At 49.8% G+C, this 15,608-nt stretch overlaps 1 protein-coding gene across 7 annotated transcripts in view; it reads right to left on the reverse strand.

Annotated features, from left to right (window-relative positions):
* Nucleotides 1–15,608, reverse strand: part of TRIM9 (tripartite motif containing 9) — a 75,341-nt gene that overhangs the window by 25,485 nt on the left and 34,248 nt on the right. For all 7 annotated transcript variants that reach the window (XM_054161652.1, XM_054161647.1, XM_054161651.1 and 4 more), the window contains exons 2-3: nucleotides 5,203–5,298; nucleotides 4,685–4,807 (exon numbers count right to left, since the gene is read on the reverse strand). In XM_054161652.1, the coding sequence (XP_054017627.1) occupies nucleotides 4,685–4,807; nucleotides 5,203–5,298 (219 nt within the window). The remainder of the gene's footprint in view (nucleotides 1–4,684; nucleotides 4,808–5,202; nucleotides 5,299–15,608) is intronic.

The raw sequence follows: 15,608 nt of genomic DNA on the forward strand, positions 1-15,608 counted from the left end.
GCACATGTTCATCTGGAGAAGTAGAGCATGAAACAGCAGTTTAATTGCAGCCTCTACCCAGCAGGCAAGCTGAGTGATCTTTAAGGTTCCTTCCAACCCAAACCATTTTATGAGTCTATGATTCTGTGATTCTATGAATTCTGCATGGAGGCAGACAGTTTACAAACCTCTCCTCAAAATCTGTGGGTAACACACCTCACTGAGTGGTGGCATCCTCCAGTAAAGGGCTAATGGCTTGGCTGCTGAGGAGATTTGGGCAGCTCCACACACTTTATTTGTGGTTTCTTCTTTTCAATCAAATGCCTGTGGTGTGTGTTGTTGTGTTTTTGTTTTTTCCTTTGGGTGCCAAAGGAGGCAACAGCCAGAACCTGGCTGCTAATTGCAGCCTATAAAAAGCTCTTTTGCTGTGCCCTCACAGTTCACTGCTACCTTAAAAGAGAACATTTCTTTCAAGAGCTTTTCTTCCCTGTGAGGTGACTTTCACTATAATTTACATTTTAATGCAGCTCCTAGAAGGTAAGAACATCTGCTATCATCTCTGCTTTAGGTCTTCCTCACCCTCCTTCTCTTTTTAGTGCTTGCTAAGACAACTGGTTTTCAAGGCACTCAACCTCACTTGAACCTTGTCTCCTCAGCACCCAAGACAAGTCCTGCCAGGGATAGAATCCTGGAATCACAGAATTGTTTGGTTGGAAAAGACCTTTAAGACCACTAAAGGACCTTTGAGACCATCAATCTAAGACCAGCATGGTCATCAAACCATATGCCAAAGTGCCATATCCACACATGTCTTGAATACCTCCCTGGTCTTTTCCAACCTGGTTAATTCTATTCTATTCTATTCTATTCTATTCTAGTCTATTCTATTCTATTCTATTCTATTCTATTCTATTCTATTCTATTCTATTCTATTCTATTCTATTCTATTCTATTCTATTCTACTCTACTCCACTCCACTCCACTCCACTCCACTCCACTCCACTCCACTCCACTCCACTCCACTCCATTCCATTCCATTCCAACTGATCTAAATGCCTGACCACTGATTCATAAAAGAAACTTTCCATAACATCCAACCTAAACCTTCCCTGGCACAATTTCATGCAATTTCCTGGATGTCTTCTGGAAGACACAGAGCCAGCTCATCCTGGGCACACTGTGGCAGGGGTATGGTGACCTGCACGGCTCTCAGGATGGAAGGTGGTGTTATGGTTTTTTCCCAAGCTCAGGTGGAAAAATCCCTGGGACAGATCCCAAGGGTTTGATTGTGCTGCATCCCACAATCAGGCATCCTCTGAGCAGAGCATTTCCAGGTGGATGTTTCCATGGTGACTTGCCTCTTGCTGTTGGGAAAGAAGAATTAGGCTGGAGCTGGGAAAAGCAGAGCTGCTGTGCTAACAATCCTGTGGCAAGTCATAGATTCACAGATTGTGTCAGGTTGGAAGGGATCCACAAAGGTCATCTTGTCCAATGCCCCTGCAGTGAGCAGGGACACCTTCAACTAGATCAGGCTGCCCAGGGCCACATCAAGTCTGATCCTAGAGGCTTGTCCTGCAGGCTGCCACAGCCTGATCTGATCAAAGGCACCAGGAAGCGTGGAAAGGTGTGATACAGAGACCTGGTCTCCAGTGCAGAGCGACTGGAGAACATGGCACAGGGATGGATGCTGTGGAGGACAGACTTGATCCAGCTCCCTCAAGCTTGAGGGAGATCAGAAAACCCCTGCAGCTTGATCACAGCTCTGCAGAGCTCCTTGATGCCCAACTGGACATGATTTGGCACCACGCACTCACAGCCCAGATGACCTTGAAAGATCCCTTGCACCCCAAACCATTTTGTGATTCTATGCTATTCTTAAAGCCCATTGTCAATCCCTATCTAAGCACAGGGGGAGGGTGGAGAAGGACAGGGAAATGTCCCCTCATTTCCTCCCAAACCACTTCACCCTCTGCAGTAATTAGTGCTGGCCTCCAGGCAGACCTGGATGTGTGCCTGTCTCCATGCAATGTGTGTCAAGTCAAACCAGGTCACTTGTAAAGCCCAGCTCTGGATGCCACACAGGAATGGGGACTTAGGCTCTCCAGTAAAAGGCACCTTGGCATGGTGCCAGCCAGAAGCTCTGTCCCTTGTGCCTCAATTCTTCCTTGCTCACACTGTATCACACCATGCCATGATGGCAGCATCCCAGTAGGCAGGAGGGGGAAGCCCATGGAGAGATTGAGGGCAGCCACGGTGCTGTGGCTCCACACAGTCTGCTGGAGCAGCCAGTGGGGATCTGAAAGGGCTCCTGGGTGGCACAGCTCAGTCTCACTGGACAATCCATCTGCTCCTCTTCTCCTCAGCTGAGATGCTCTGGGAACATGGCAGCGGCAAGTGGACATGCAGGCCAGGATATGATGCTGTGGACTGGTTTCCTATGGGAAAGGGTGAAGCTATCACCTGTTGTAGTTGAAGATGTCTTGAGGTTCTCCTCCCCCTTTACTCTGCCCTGGGGAGACCACATCTAGACTACTGTGTCCAGTTCTGGGCTCCCCACCAGTTCAAGAGGGACAGTGCTGTACAAGAGTGTCCAACTGTCTTCTTCTGATGAGACCTGGGACTGTTTAGCCTGGAGAAGAGAAGACTGAGAGGAGATCTTACTAATGTTTATAAATATCTGAAGGGTGAGTGTCAAGAAGAAGGGGCAAGGCTCTTCTCAGTGGTGTCCTGTCATAGGACAAGGGGCAATGGATACAAACTCTCTGGGCAGCCTGCTCCAGGACTCTGGCACCCTTACAGCAAAGAAGTTCTTTCTCCTGTTCAGATGGAACCTCCTGGGTTCCCCTTCTCCCATCACTCGGCACCACTGAAAAGAGTCTGGCCCCATCCTCTTTCCCAATGCCCTTTAGCTATTGATGAGCATTGAGAAAATCCCCAAACCCCAATGTACAAGACTCCAGATGGCACTGAGATTACACCTTGCAATACTCAAAGGAAGATAAGAGGATAGAATAGAATAGAATGGAATAGAATAGAATAAAAAAGAACAGACCAGGTTGGAAGAGACCTTCAAGATCATTGCATCCAATCTATCATCCAATACCACCTAATCAACTAACCCATGGCACCAAGCACCCTATCAAATCTCCTCCTGAACACCTCTAATGATGGTGACTCAAGGCTGCATGTCTCTCCCCAGAGAAGTACAAGACCAAGGCAGCACCACTGGGTTTATTTTTCTACCACCTCCACCCCTGCAAGAATATAAAAGGAAAATCAAGTAAATTCAGGCTAAAAATCTGCACAGGCTGCAAAGCAGTGGTCAGCAGCTTCTGGATCTTCAATGCCAGCTGCTGTGCTGCTGCTGAGAACTGAGCACACAGCACCACAGAGCCCTTCCTGACTGTGCTGCTCCCTTCCCATAGCACGTGGAGAGCTGCAAGAGCTTGGTCCTTCAGAAAGCGAGGCTTGAGGACTGATTTTTAAGAGTCCAATCTGAAACCCAGGGGTTTAGGGGCCAGGCCTGCCTAATGACAAAACCCAAGGGTGGATGGGGGTTGGATGGACAAGTTGAGGGGACAGAAGCTATGGTGGGAGCAAGCAGTGGGATGCAGATCTTTTTCTCCAGCCAAGAAGTGAAAGGCTTCCTTGAGTTGTGCTGAGCAAGGAAGTTGCTTTGTGCTGCTCTAGCTTTGTGAGGGTTTAATTAACCATGATGGGGAAGAGGGAAAGAGAGCCCACCAGGCAGTGGGGGCCCTCTTTGGTCCTAGAAGAAAGGCTGGCAACATGTCATGGCTCTTTGGGGCTGAGCTTTGTTGCTGGACACCAAGCACTGATGCTGGGCTTGGTCCCACAAATCTGCTGTTGTCCATCTCTTGATGGAAATGCTCATGAGCCCTCATGTTGTGGTGCCCATCATCTGCAGAAGACTGATGGCATTTTAGACAGGTTTAGAAATCCCTCTGGGAGCCTCCTGGGTGGCTAAGCTAAGTGGGGTTGCAGGTGTCAGAGAAAAGGCATGGATGTGTCTAGCCAGAATGCTGAAATGCCCTTAGAAGAGGGACTCTGGAAGCACAAAGTGATGTCAGAGTGAAATGTCTCAGCTGCCCCTTAATTCACTGATGGCCAGAGTGCAACTACCTTGTCCAACAGATTCGGGGCACCGCTACAGCTGCTCCACCACTCTCAGGTGAGATGTGGCCCTTTGCTTCCTTTCTCACCCCCCCAACAGCTGAAAAGACACAGTATAGTCACTACAGGAACATCTGACCTCAACACCTCAGCTCTCTCAATGCCAACAACTCACCCCTCAGAGCAGCCAGCACCCTGAGGCCACAAGGTTCTTCACCACACAGAAAACAGCAGTTCCTGCTTCTGCCTGATGACTGAAGTGGTATTTCATGACAGCGAGTGCTCCACAAGTTCAGCTTTAGCCAGCAGAAGCATTCAGCATCCTGCAGGATCATGCCAGTAGCTCAGAGGAATATAGAATGTGAGCAAGGTGGTTGTCCAGCCTGCTCTACACACAGTTCTGATGACCTAATGACTAGTAGTTGGCCCAGTGATGGGAGGACTTCAGTGGGAACCACCCTGGGGGAAGCAGGGCTTTGCTCAGGGCCTGTCACATTGGTATTCAGCTTGTGAAAAGCAAGAGAAGCTTTCCAGTGACCTCCTCAGCCCTTCACCCCAACAAACAGGGATTCACCTTCAGCTTGTGCTCGTGCTCCTTGTTGACCCGGGACAGCAGCTGGGCTTTCCTTCTGTTGAGGGCATCAATGAGGGCATCACACTGGGCCACGAGGCAGGCCTCGAACTCCACGCTGTTCTCCTGCAGGTCAGAGCAGAGCATCACAGTCCAGGGCATGATGTCATTTTAGCTGGGAAAGGCAACCTCTTCCACATTAGCATTTGGGATGCTTTACACCCTTGGTACAGGGCAAATGTGGTGGTGGTAGGTGAAGAACCTGTTTGATCCATCCTGCCACATCCTTGGACTTATCTATGATGAAGATGGTAAGGGCTGGGGTCCTCTGTGACAGGAGCAGCTTTGGGAGGAGCAGGTTTTAGGAGGGGGGTAATAAGAAAATTCAAGTGTGGGTCCCACATGTGGGTGCCTTTTGGGAGACTTCCCACCACAGCAAGCTGGGGAGATGGGACAGGGGATGGCAGGGAGCAGCTCATGCTGGTGGGAAGGGGCTGCTCCTGGGTCAGGAGACACAGTACCTGGATTTGCTGCACCATGTTGCGGAGTTGGACCAGGAACTCTTTTGCTTCCTTGGCTCTGTCTGACAGCCCATTCAGGGCCTGGGAAAGCTGGCTCTGCAGAGAGAAGAAACAGTGAGGTTATTTCCATGTACTGGACTCCCCCTTGTGCTGGAGAAGGTGATCTGTGTGTGATTTGGGCTGGGAAAGGCTGTCCAGCATTGTCTTTCTGAGGCGTGCAACCTTCATTCAGCACCAAGGCGTCCTTCTGCCACTGCTGCCCTGAGTGTATGGAGAGGAAAAGGAGGGTTAGCCATCACCACAGATGCCCTGGGTTCGTGAAGCAGATATTTAGACTCCACCTCCCCCACAGGCTTCCCTGGAGAATCAGGGACAAGCCATATCCATCCTGGGTGTTGAAGTGAGCCAGTCTCCACGCCGCCTGGATCTGTGCTCTCCAGGGACCCAGACACTGAAAATGCTGTAGTATCTGACCCACCTCTGCTGAGGCATCTTCCCCTTTTGCTGTGATTTCAGTAAGTTATTACCTCAAGAGCTGAGCAAATCATCTGTGACAAGCACAGAATGTTTTGGGTTGGAAGAAACCTTTAAAGGTCATCTAGACCAATCCCCAATACACCTCTCTGTGAGACTTTGCCTCTTTGATGGGCTGCAAAATGCTTGCAAACACCACACAGGTTTTAAGGTGTGATCTTTCTTTGTTACAGACACAGAAAGGAGCTCATAATATGTCTGATGTCTCCAAATTTCCAAAACCCTAACGTGACCTTCCCTCCTGTGACCAGAGCACTGGCACCAGGTTGGCACCTGCCCTGTCATGCTGTGCTCCCCCAGGTGCCAGTGCAGAAAGAACCATAGAATGATTTTGGATGGAAGAGACTTTAAGATCAGTGAGTCCAACTGTTAACCCAGCACTGCTAAGTCTCCACCAAACCATGTCCCTCAGCACCACATCCACACAGCTTTTAAACCCCTCCAGGGATGGGGACTCCCCCATTGCCCTGGGCAGCCTGTTCCCTTGTGTCCAACCTAAACCTTCCTTGGTGCAACTTGAGGCCATTTCCTCCTGTCCTGTCACTTGTTAGGAGGGACAAGAGACTGACCCCCACCTGGCTCTGACCTCCTTTCAGGGAGCTGTAGAGGGCAAGAAGGACTCCCTTCAGCCTCCTTTTCTCCAAGCTAAACAACCCCAGTTCCCTTAGCTGCTCCTTGTAAGACCTGTGCTCTAAACCTCTAGAGCAGGAGGTGAGAGGGAGGAGGTGAGAAAGCAGAGGGGAGCAGGAGGAGTGAAGGTGCAGAAAGGATGCAAGGTCACCAGAGCACAGCACCTACTGAGGTGGTGCTGGGCTGAAATCAAGAGAAAAAGAATTGCTATTGAAGAGAGGAGGCAGCAAACCAATGGCCACTATTTAATGGCCCAGAAAATGACCTCGCTGTGGCTTCCCCAGGAGATGTTAACATCACCCCAGTGAGTTCTGCATTTCCTTTGTAATTTATTGTGCTGGAGTCATTAGGATGTGGAGCTAATCAGCGAATGGATCTCGGAGACAAATGGGATTGCTCAGCCAGCTCAGCACGTCTCCCCAGCCCTCCGCCCTCCCCTCCTTCAGCAAAGGCTGAAGAGAGCTGAGATTGCAGCCTGAGCTGCTCCCCACGGCATGGGGGTGGGACACCACAGGAACAACCCAAGGCTGTCTTGTCCTCCCTGCTGTGCCCCTACAAAAGCCTCTATCACCCTGTCCCCATGTTCACCCTCCCAGAATCAGAATCGGTGAATGGTAGGGGTTGGAGGGGACCTCTGGAGATCATCTAGTCCAACTCCCCTGCTAAAGCAGGATTACCTAGGGCAGATTGCCCAGGAACGTGTCTGAAGACATCTTTAAGCCCAGCAAGGTGGTTTGCTGAGAATCAGGAGCTGCAGGGCTCAGCTTTTCTGTACCACAGATAATTAACAGAGAAAATCAGCAGGAGTTTGTTATGTTTACAAGCTCCTCGTTAAAACTGCACCGTGGTGGGGTGTTTTTTTTCCTTTAATGGTGTCTTTGGAAGGTGTTTTTTCCTGTCAACATTAGCTTGAGAGAAGGGATCTTTATGTCAACAGAACTCTTTGGAGGCTTTCCTAATGGGAAAGCATCTTAAACGTGCTCTTATTCTTTCATAAGAGGTTTGTGATGCCAGTGATCACTGTCCGTGTGCAGCTCTTTCAGCCTGGAAACCCTCAGACTCAAAGCACAATGGCTTCCCTGGTGCAGCAATCCTTGAGCCTGCTCACAAAGGCAGACATAGCCCATTGCCTTCAGAGCATCCCTCCCTGTGGTCCTACACTGCATCCCCCCTGTGGTCCTACACTGCATCTCCCCTGTTCACTCAGCCCTTCCCTCTGCTCTAGATTTTTCAACCCCCTGGCATTGATCACAGAATGATAACATCACAGAATGGTTTGGGTGAGAAGGGACCTTTCAAGGTCATCTAGACCAACCCCCCTGCAGTCAGCAGGGACATTTGCAACTAGAACACGTTGCTCACAGCCCCAAACAACCTGACCTGGAATGGTTTTAGGGATGGGGCAGCTACCACCTCTCTGGGCAAGATGTTCTTAGTGCCTACAGGCAAGGGGCACTGCCAGGAAACTTAATGTTTTCCATAATAATAAGGTTGATGAAGTGCACAGTGAATCACATAGTGACAGTTGGAAGGGACCTCTGGACATTTTCTAATCCAACCCCCTGCTAAAGCAGGGGCACACACAGCAGCTTGCCCAGGATCACAATTTCCAGGAGGGTCTGGAATCTCTCCAGAGAAGGAGACTCCACAGCCTCTCTGGGCAGCCGGCTCTAGGGCTCCAGCACCCTCACAGCAAAAAAGATTTTCCTCCCATTCAAATGGAACTTCCTGCATGCCAGTTTGTGCCTGTTGCCCCTTGTCCTGTCACTGGGCACCACAGAAAAGAATCTGGCCCCATCCTCTTTCCCCCAGCCCTTTAGACAGTGATTAGCATTGAGGGAATCCCCAACAGATACTGCCCTGTCCCTTGTCCACAGGACAGACCACTAGTGGGATGTCAGCCTCAGCATGCTCATCTCACAGCAATGTGCATTAAGAACACTGACTGGGTACAGCTTGTGATGTAAATGGCACTTCTGTATGGCTGGCCACAGGCTCCTCACTAGACACAAGAGCTCTGAGACTTGGCTGTTTGTTTTGGGGTTGGTTGGTTTTGTGGGTTCTTTCTTTCTTTCTCTCTTTCTTTCTCTCTTTCTTTCTTTCTTTCTTTCTTTCTTTCTTTCTTTCTTTCTTTCTTTCTTTCTTTCTTTCTTTCTTTCTTTCTCTTTCTTTTTCTCTCTTTCTTTCTTCCTTCCTTCCTTCCTTCCTTCCTTCCTTCCTTCCCTCCTTTCTTTCTTTTTCCTTCTTCCTTCCTTTCTTTCTTCCTTTCTTTTTTTCCCCTTCTCTTTTTTTCAGGGGGCTCCAAGCCTGCAAGTGTTCAAGGCTGGGCTGGATGGAACTTCAAGCAGCCTGGTCTAGTAGGAAGTGTCCCTGCCCGTGACAGGGTGGTTGAAACTAGATGATCTTTAAGGTCCCGTCCAACTCAAACCATTCTATGAATCTATGATTCATGACACAAGCTTCATGCTGATTCCCAGGGAGGGTTTTCCATCACACCAAGGGCTCTCCTGGAGTGAAACACATTCCTGGACACATCCTCTTTGAAAGACACACCTGCTCAGCTCTCCTGCTGCATCCCTGCCGGTCCTGGCAGGAGGCACCCTGTCAGGGCCTGGGAGCTGCAGGCCATCCCACTTAGCCCATTAAACAAGGTTAATTAATGCTACATGACAGCAGAGCACGTATGGGAACTGGCAGGGATGTCCGTGAAGGGAGGCACGGTGACAACGTGATTCATAACCGTATGGCAGCCAAACACAAAGTCCTTCTGGTTTCTGTTATTGTGTTAATAGGTCAGAGGCAGTGGAGAGAAATTCAGTGACTGATTGGGTCCATAAATTCTACAGGTAACTCCCATGACCCTTGGAGCAAACCCAAGCCTGTTGCTAAGGAGAAGGATTTAATCACCAGACACGTGAGGCAGAGTCACAGGCTGCCACAAGTGTGTCTACATTGAAGGAGCAGAAGATGGAGACTCAGGAGGAGTCCTCTGTGACAGAGCAGGGGGTTAGAAGAGGGCTTCTCAAGCCTTGTCTCCCCCAGGTCCTGTACTAGATCACAGGAAACAAGATGCTGTTGGCATTTCTGACACATTCTTGGAGGGATTTCCCCTCCCTGTGAAAAGCCGGAATGCTGCACTTTTCATGGAATCATAGAAACAAGGAATGGCTTTGGTTGCAAAAGACCTTCATAATTATCAAGTCCAACTTAACTCAGCACTACCAAATCCACCACTGAACCATGTCCCTTAGCATCACACCTACACAGCTTTAAAATACTTCCAAGGATGGAGACTCCACCACTTTCAGTACATGACAACCATTTCAGGGAAGAAGTTTTTCATGTCCAACCTAAACCTCCCCTGGTGCAATCTGAGGCCATTTCTTCTTGTCCTATCACTTGTCCTATCATTAGGGAGAAGAGACCAACCCCCACCTGGGTCCATCTCCTTTAACAAATGTTTATAAATATCTGAGGGCTGGGTGTCAAGAGGGAGGGGACAGGCTCTTCTCCATTGCACCCTGTGATAGGACAAGGAGTAATGGACATACAGCACAGGAGGTTCCACCTCAACACTAGGACCTACTTCACCGTGAGGGTCACAGAGCTCTGGAACAGGCTGCCCAGGGAGGTTGTTGAGTCTCCTCTGGAGACTTTCAAGACCCATCTGGATGTGTTCCTGTGCAACCTGTGCTAGATTCTATGGTCCTGCTTGGGCAGCAGGGTTGGACTTGATGAGCTTCGAAGGTCCCTTCCAGCCCCTAACATCCTATGATCCTTTCACGGGGTTGTAAGAGAGTGAGGTCTCTCCTCAGGTTTCTTATCTCCAGCATCAAAACCCCCACAAAATATCAGGGGGCTTCTCAAGCCTGGGAACCCCATTCTGGGGACACTTTTCCCTCACAGAGAGAGCGATGATGGACTGGGACCTCCCCTATGGGGACAGGCTGCAAGAGTTGAGGCTGTTCAGCCTGGACAAGAGAAGGCTCAAGGGAGACCTTAAAGCAGCTTTCCAGTACCTGAAGGGGGCTACAAGAAAGCTGGGGAGGGACTTTCCACGAGAGCTTACGGTGATAGTATGAGGGGCAATGTATTGAATCTTGAGGAGGGCAGATGTAGACTGGATGCTAGGAAGAAATTCTTTCCAGTGAGGGTGGTGAGACACTGGAACAGGCTGCCCAGGGAGGTTGTGGATGCCCCTTCCCTGGAGGTGTTCAAGGCCAGGTTGGATGAGGCTTTGAGCAACCTGAAGTAGTTTGAGGTGTCCACACCAACGGTGGGGAGGTTGGAACTAGATGATCTGTAAGGTCCCTTCCAACCCAAACCATTCTGTGACTCTATGATTCTACGATGAAGACTCAGTGCCCTCCCGAATGCAGCAGGCCAGCTCACACACATGCTGGACCAGAGCTGAGTCTCATCCCAAGCTGCCACAGGGAGGGGAATTAATGAGAGTGAAATGAAGAAAAATCCCATTTAGCAGCATCTCAAACTGAAGTGAATTTGCTCTCTGTGGAAAGCTGGTCTTCTTTTCAATGCTCTTGTTTCAAGGCTCTCAAGAAGAGCCCTCTGTGATTCTCATCAGCATTAATGGGAGCTAAGCATTTCAATCCCTGTCCCCAGAGCACTTAGGAGAGAATCCATCCCTTCTTTGTGCTCCTTAATAGCTCTGTAACCCTCCTCCCCCCCCAGACACAGCTGACAAAGGCATTTCTGTCACTCTTTGATTCTCCCTTGTACCAGAGAACGGGTGGTGAAGAAGGCTGGTGGCTCAGGAGGGCTGAGCAGGCTCCAAGAAAGGGAGGAAAGCACCGGGTTTAACTCTGCATCATCTCTCAGACTGAGCTGGTTTGGTTCCCCTGCTGTATAACCCATCTGCCAGTGATGGAGCTCCTCTGGGTTTACCTTGAGGCAAGCAGGGAGATGGATCTGTTATTTCAGGAGGTGCTTGGTTCTGCTCAGTATTGGATGCTGGATTCTCAGAGCCAGCTCTGTGTGACAGGTCCATCTGGCATAGCATGAAGTTCACCAGTGCTGGCCACCAACAGGAGCAAGAACAGTTGCTCTCATTTCAAACCTCAGCTCACATGCAGGCTCTGACACCAGATAAGATGCCTGGAGAATTCAAGACAGACACAAGTCTCCTCTGCTCAATGGAGAGGAGGTTCCTCTGCTAGCCAGACTGCTCTTCCACAGAATTGTCCTGTCTCCTCATGGACCAACACAAGCTTTTGTTGCCCACAAGGTCCTGCATAAAGGAGGTCTCAGCTTAAGTGTGTGCCATGTGACAGTCACCTCCTCTGGGCTGCTGCTTCAGTTGTTATTTGCATCCAAGACTTCAGGTGACTGCACCTCCTCAGCAACCACAGATGGGCTAGGTGCTCTCCATCACCTCAGGGGAGGAAACTCACCCCAAAAGAGCTGTTAGCATTATGCCTAGGACCTGCTCTGACATCCACCAGCCCCTGTTTTTTCTCACCTTCCAACCAAATGATCTCACAGCCACTTTCTCTGCTGGAGCATCCATAAGGAGGTAACAGAGAAGAGGAACAAGCCATGGCAAGAAGAATGCTGTTTCCAGCTGCTCTGCTTGCACCCTCACAAGCACGAGGAGCTGTCACAGATGCTGGAGTTGAGTCATGTGCTTCAATCTTTTAATTAAAGCATGGGGCCTCCGGCCTCTGAATCCTGAGGCAAGCTGGATGCATGTGATACCTGATTAATTAAAATGGGATGTTTAATTAAAACTTGCATTCAGACAGGGGGTTGACAAAGCTAAACTGCTGCTAATTGGCTTTTGGCTCCTGTCATGAGAGCCTGACTTATGGATTCAGCACTGCCTGAAATGAAAACCAGGAGCTAGGCCTAGAGCTGCAGCCTGGGATGAACCTGACCCTAAAGACTGTGCCATGGAGCAAAAGGAGAGTGCCATGTCTCAGGGCTGGAATGGTCTGGGTTGGAAAGGACCTTAGAGAACATTAGTTCCAACCTCTCTGCCATGGGCTGGAACACATTCCACTAGACCTGGCTTCTATCACCAACAGTTTGGCCAGCAGGACCAGGGCAGGGATTGTCCCTCTGTACTTGGCACTGGTGAGTCCACAACTCGAATTCTGGGTTCAGTTTTGGGCTCTTCTCTCCAAGAAGGGCATTGAGGTGGTGGAGTGTGTCCAAAGAAGGGCAGTGAAGCTGGTGAAGGGTCTAGAGCAAAAGTCCTGTTTGTACACAAGGAATTTTCCTCCTGCAGCCTCCTCCTTTCTCTCACAGAATCACTTTGTTTGTAAAAGACCTTTCAGATCAAGTCCAACCGTTAACCCAGCACTGCCAAGTCCACCCCTAGGCCATGTCCCTCAGCATCACATCTACACATCTGCTCTGGGGATGGGGACTCCACCACTGCCTTGGGCAGCCTGTTTCGAGGTCTGACAACCCTTTCAGTGAAAACTTTTTTCCTTATGCCCAACCTAAACCTCCCCTGGTGCAACTTGAGGCTGTTTCCTCTTGTCATATCACTTCTCATTTGAGAGAAGAAACATCCCACCATTTTCTGCCATTTCCCCCTGTCCTCATGCAGCAACACAGCAGACCCACATGTGGGGAGCTGGTCTAGGTGATCTCCAGAGGACCCTTCCAGCCACTATCAGTCTGTGATTCTGTACCCCACAAAGCTGGCAGGAAGAATCTCCACTCCAGAAGGGCCAGTGGAGAATTCAGCCAGGGAAAAAGCCTCATGTCCCCTGTGCCAGGCAGATACAAGCTGGAGGAGACAATGCAGTGGGTTTTGCCCCATGCCAAGCCTCGAAGCCAAGCTGCTGCCTGCCAGATGGTAGGATTTTGTTAAAGCCACTTATTGTTTGATAGTGTTGATAAGGTGCTGCTGCAGAGAGCAGGAATCGCTGCCAGGCCTGGCAGTCTGACATTTGGAGGCCTTATCAGCTCAGCCCAGGCTGTTCTTACTTAGTCCTGTTTGCCTTGAGTCATCAGATCTCAAGGTGGAATCTTGCACATGAATGTGCATCTGGCCATCCCTGTACTAAGGAGCTGCTGCAGGGTTATGGGTGCTTGCTGGGTGTGGGGAAGGCAAGGCAGGGTCTCCAGGAGAGCTTGGGATGTCCCTGTGAACAAGAACTTAATTTGGATGTCCCAAAGAGTTGCCTGCTCCACACAAGCCTGGATGTCACCAGGCTGTCTGCCTGCTGTGTCCTACCAACCCCTGAAAGAGGCTGTGGCGAGGTAGGGGCCAGCATCTTTTCCCAGGTAACAAGTGACAGGACCAAAGGAAATGGACTCAAGCTGCACCAGGGGGATTAGGTTGGACATTAGGAAAAAATGCTTTCCTGCAAGAGTGGTCAGGCATTGGAACAAGGCTGCCCAGGGAAATGGTGGAGTCACCACCCCTGGTGGCATCCAAAGAATGAGTAGATGTGGTACTTTGGGACATGGTCTAGTGGTCCTGAAAGTGTTGGGGAGAAGGTTGGACTTGATCTTAGAGGTCTTTTCCATCCCTAATGATTCTATAATTCTACGAATCAGTATGTGGCTAAACCTGTCTGCACCATTCCAGAGTGCCCAAGCTCTGTGCCTGTGGGATTGCTTTGCTTCCTCAGGATCTTCATCCTGCCACATCATCTCCCCTAAGCTCTGTGCGAGGTGCTGACTGCAGTAACCAGCCAGGAGCCCCCAGTCCTGTCACTGGGGAGCACAGATGGCTCCAGCCACTGGCTTTGTTCACACAGACACTAGGGCAGTGTATTTCCTCAGCAGGCAGAACTGATTCAAAGGCTGCAGCCTGGAAATCAAACAAGCATAGATTCTTTTCAAGCATGACCTTGCTCAAACCCTTTCATTGCCTCCCATGTGGCTCTGGGATTCCCAAGGCCTCCTCCCAGCAATGCTGAATTCATGTTGAGTTTCTTGTGCCTTTTATTTAGAATTGTAGAATCACAGAATGAGTTGAAAGGGACCTTTAAAGCTCATCTAGTCATAGAATGGCTTGAAGTGGAAGGGACCTGAAAGATCATCTAGTTCCAAGCCCCTGCCATGGGCAGACACCTCCCACTAGAGCAAGTTGCTCAAAGCCTCATCTATCCAGGTCTTAAACAATTCCAGGGATGAGGTGTCCAGAACTTCTCTGGGCACCCTTTTCCAGTCTCTCAACACCCTCACAGTAAAGAACTTCTTCCTAATGTCCACTCTAACTCTGTCCTGCTGTAGTTTAAAACCATTGCCCCTTGTCCTATCACCACAGGCCCTTAACACAGTGATCTGTACCCTGAGTAGCCCCAGGCTTCAGGGGTTCTCTTTGAAAGGAGGTTTCTCATGCAACTTCACCAAGTCCTGGAGCTGTGCTTTAACCAGTGCTGAGGACACTGCTGGAAGCAAGAGACTTTGGGAAAAACCACCACTTATTCTCTGTGCATTATTTCCCTGTGCTAGGAGCAGCAAGCATAACAGCACAGCTGGGATGGGTGGTGGGTGCTTTGGGGGACAGGTCACACCTTGCTTCTCCCAGTCTGAACCAGCAAAGTGTTTTACTGCTGCTGGGAATCCTTGTGCTCATTTGAAGCTGTAGCTCCCCAGTTGGCAGACCTTCTGGGGCCAGAATAGCTGGTTCTCTGAAGCCTGCAATCATTTCTCAGCATGCTTTGGGAGAAGCCTGTATGAAGAGGAGGGCTTGAATCACTGTCAAGGGATCCTACATCTTCACTGGGCAATCAGGTATGAAACTCACAGAATCATAAAGGCTGGAAAAGACCTCTAAGATCCACAAGTCCAACCTTCTGCCCAACACCTCCATGACCACTAGGTCACATCTCAGAGTGCCTCATCTACTTGTATTTCAAACACCTAAAATCCACACCAGACGATACAACTGCCCAGTGGCCTGTGAGGTTACAAGCTTCCAAGAAATTGGGGTCACCAGATAAAGTTATTAGATACCACCAGAGCTGCAGTGCCCTTCTGTTTCAAGCACTGCTGTAGGATCAACCTTGGTTTAGCTTACCCTCCAGAAGAGGGTAGACCTCGGACTGTTCCTTGCAGCCTATCAAAGGCCAGCTCTGCACACAGGGACAGTCAGTGTGGATCAGTTCATGGATGGCAACTTGCTTGGCTGTCCTTAGTCCTTGGACTAAACAAGTGGAAGAGGTATCTGATGTCCTGGGCTCCTCCTTGCTGACAGTTCTTTGCTGTGAGGATGTGCTGAAAATGTTCTGTCCTTGCTTTGATTTTTCAGGAAGAAG

The sequence above is a fragment of the Dryobates pubescens genome, chromosome 5 (genome assembly GCF_014839835.1).
Source record: "Dryobates pubescens isolate bDryPub1 chromosome 5, bDryPub1.pri, whole genome shotgun sequence".
NCBI classification, from domain to species: Eukaryota; Metazoa; Chordata; class Aves; order Piciformes; family Picidae; genus Dryobates; species Dryobates pubescens.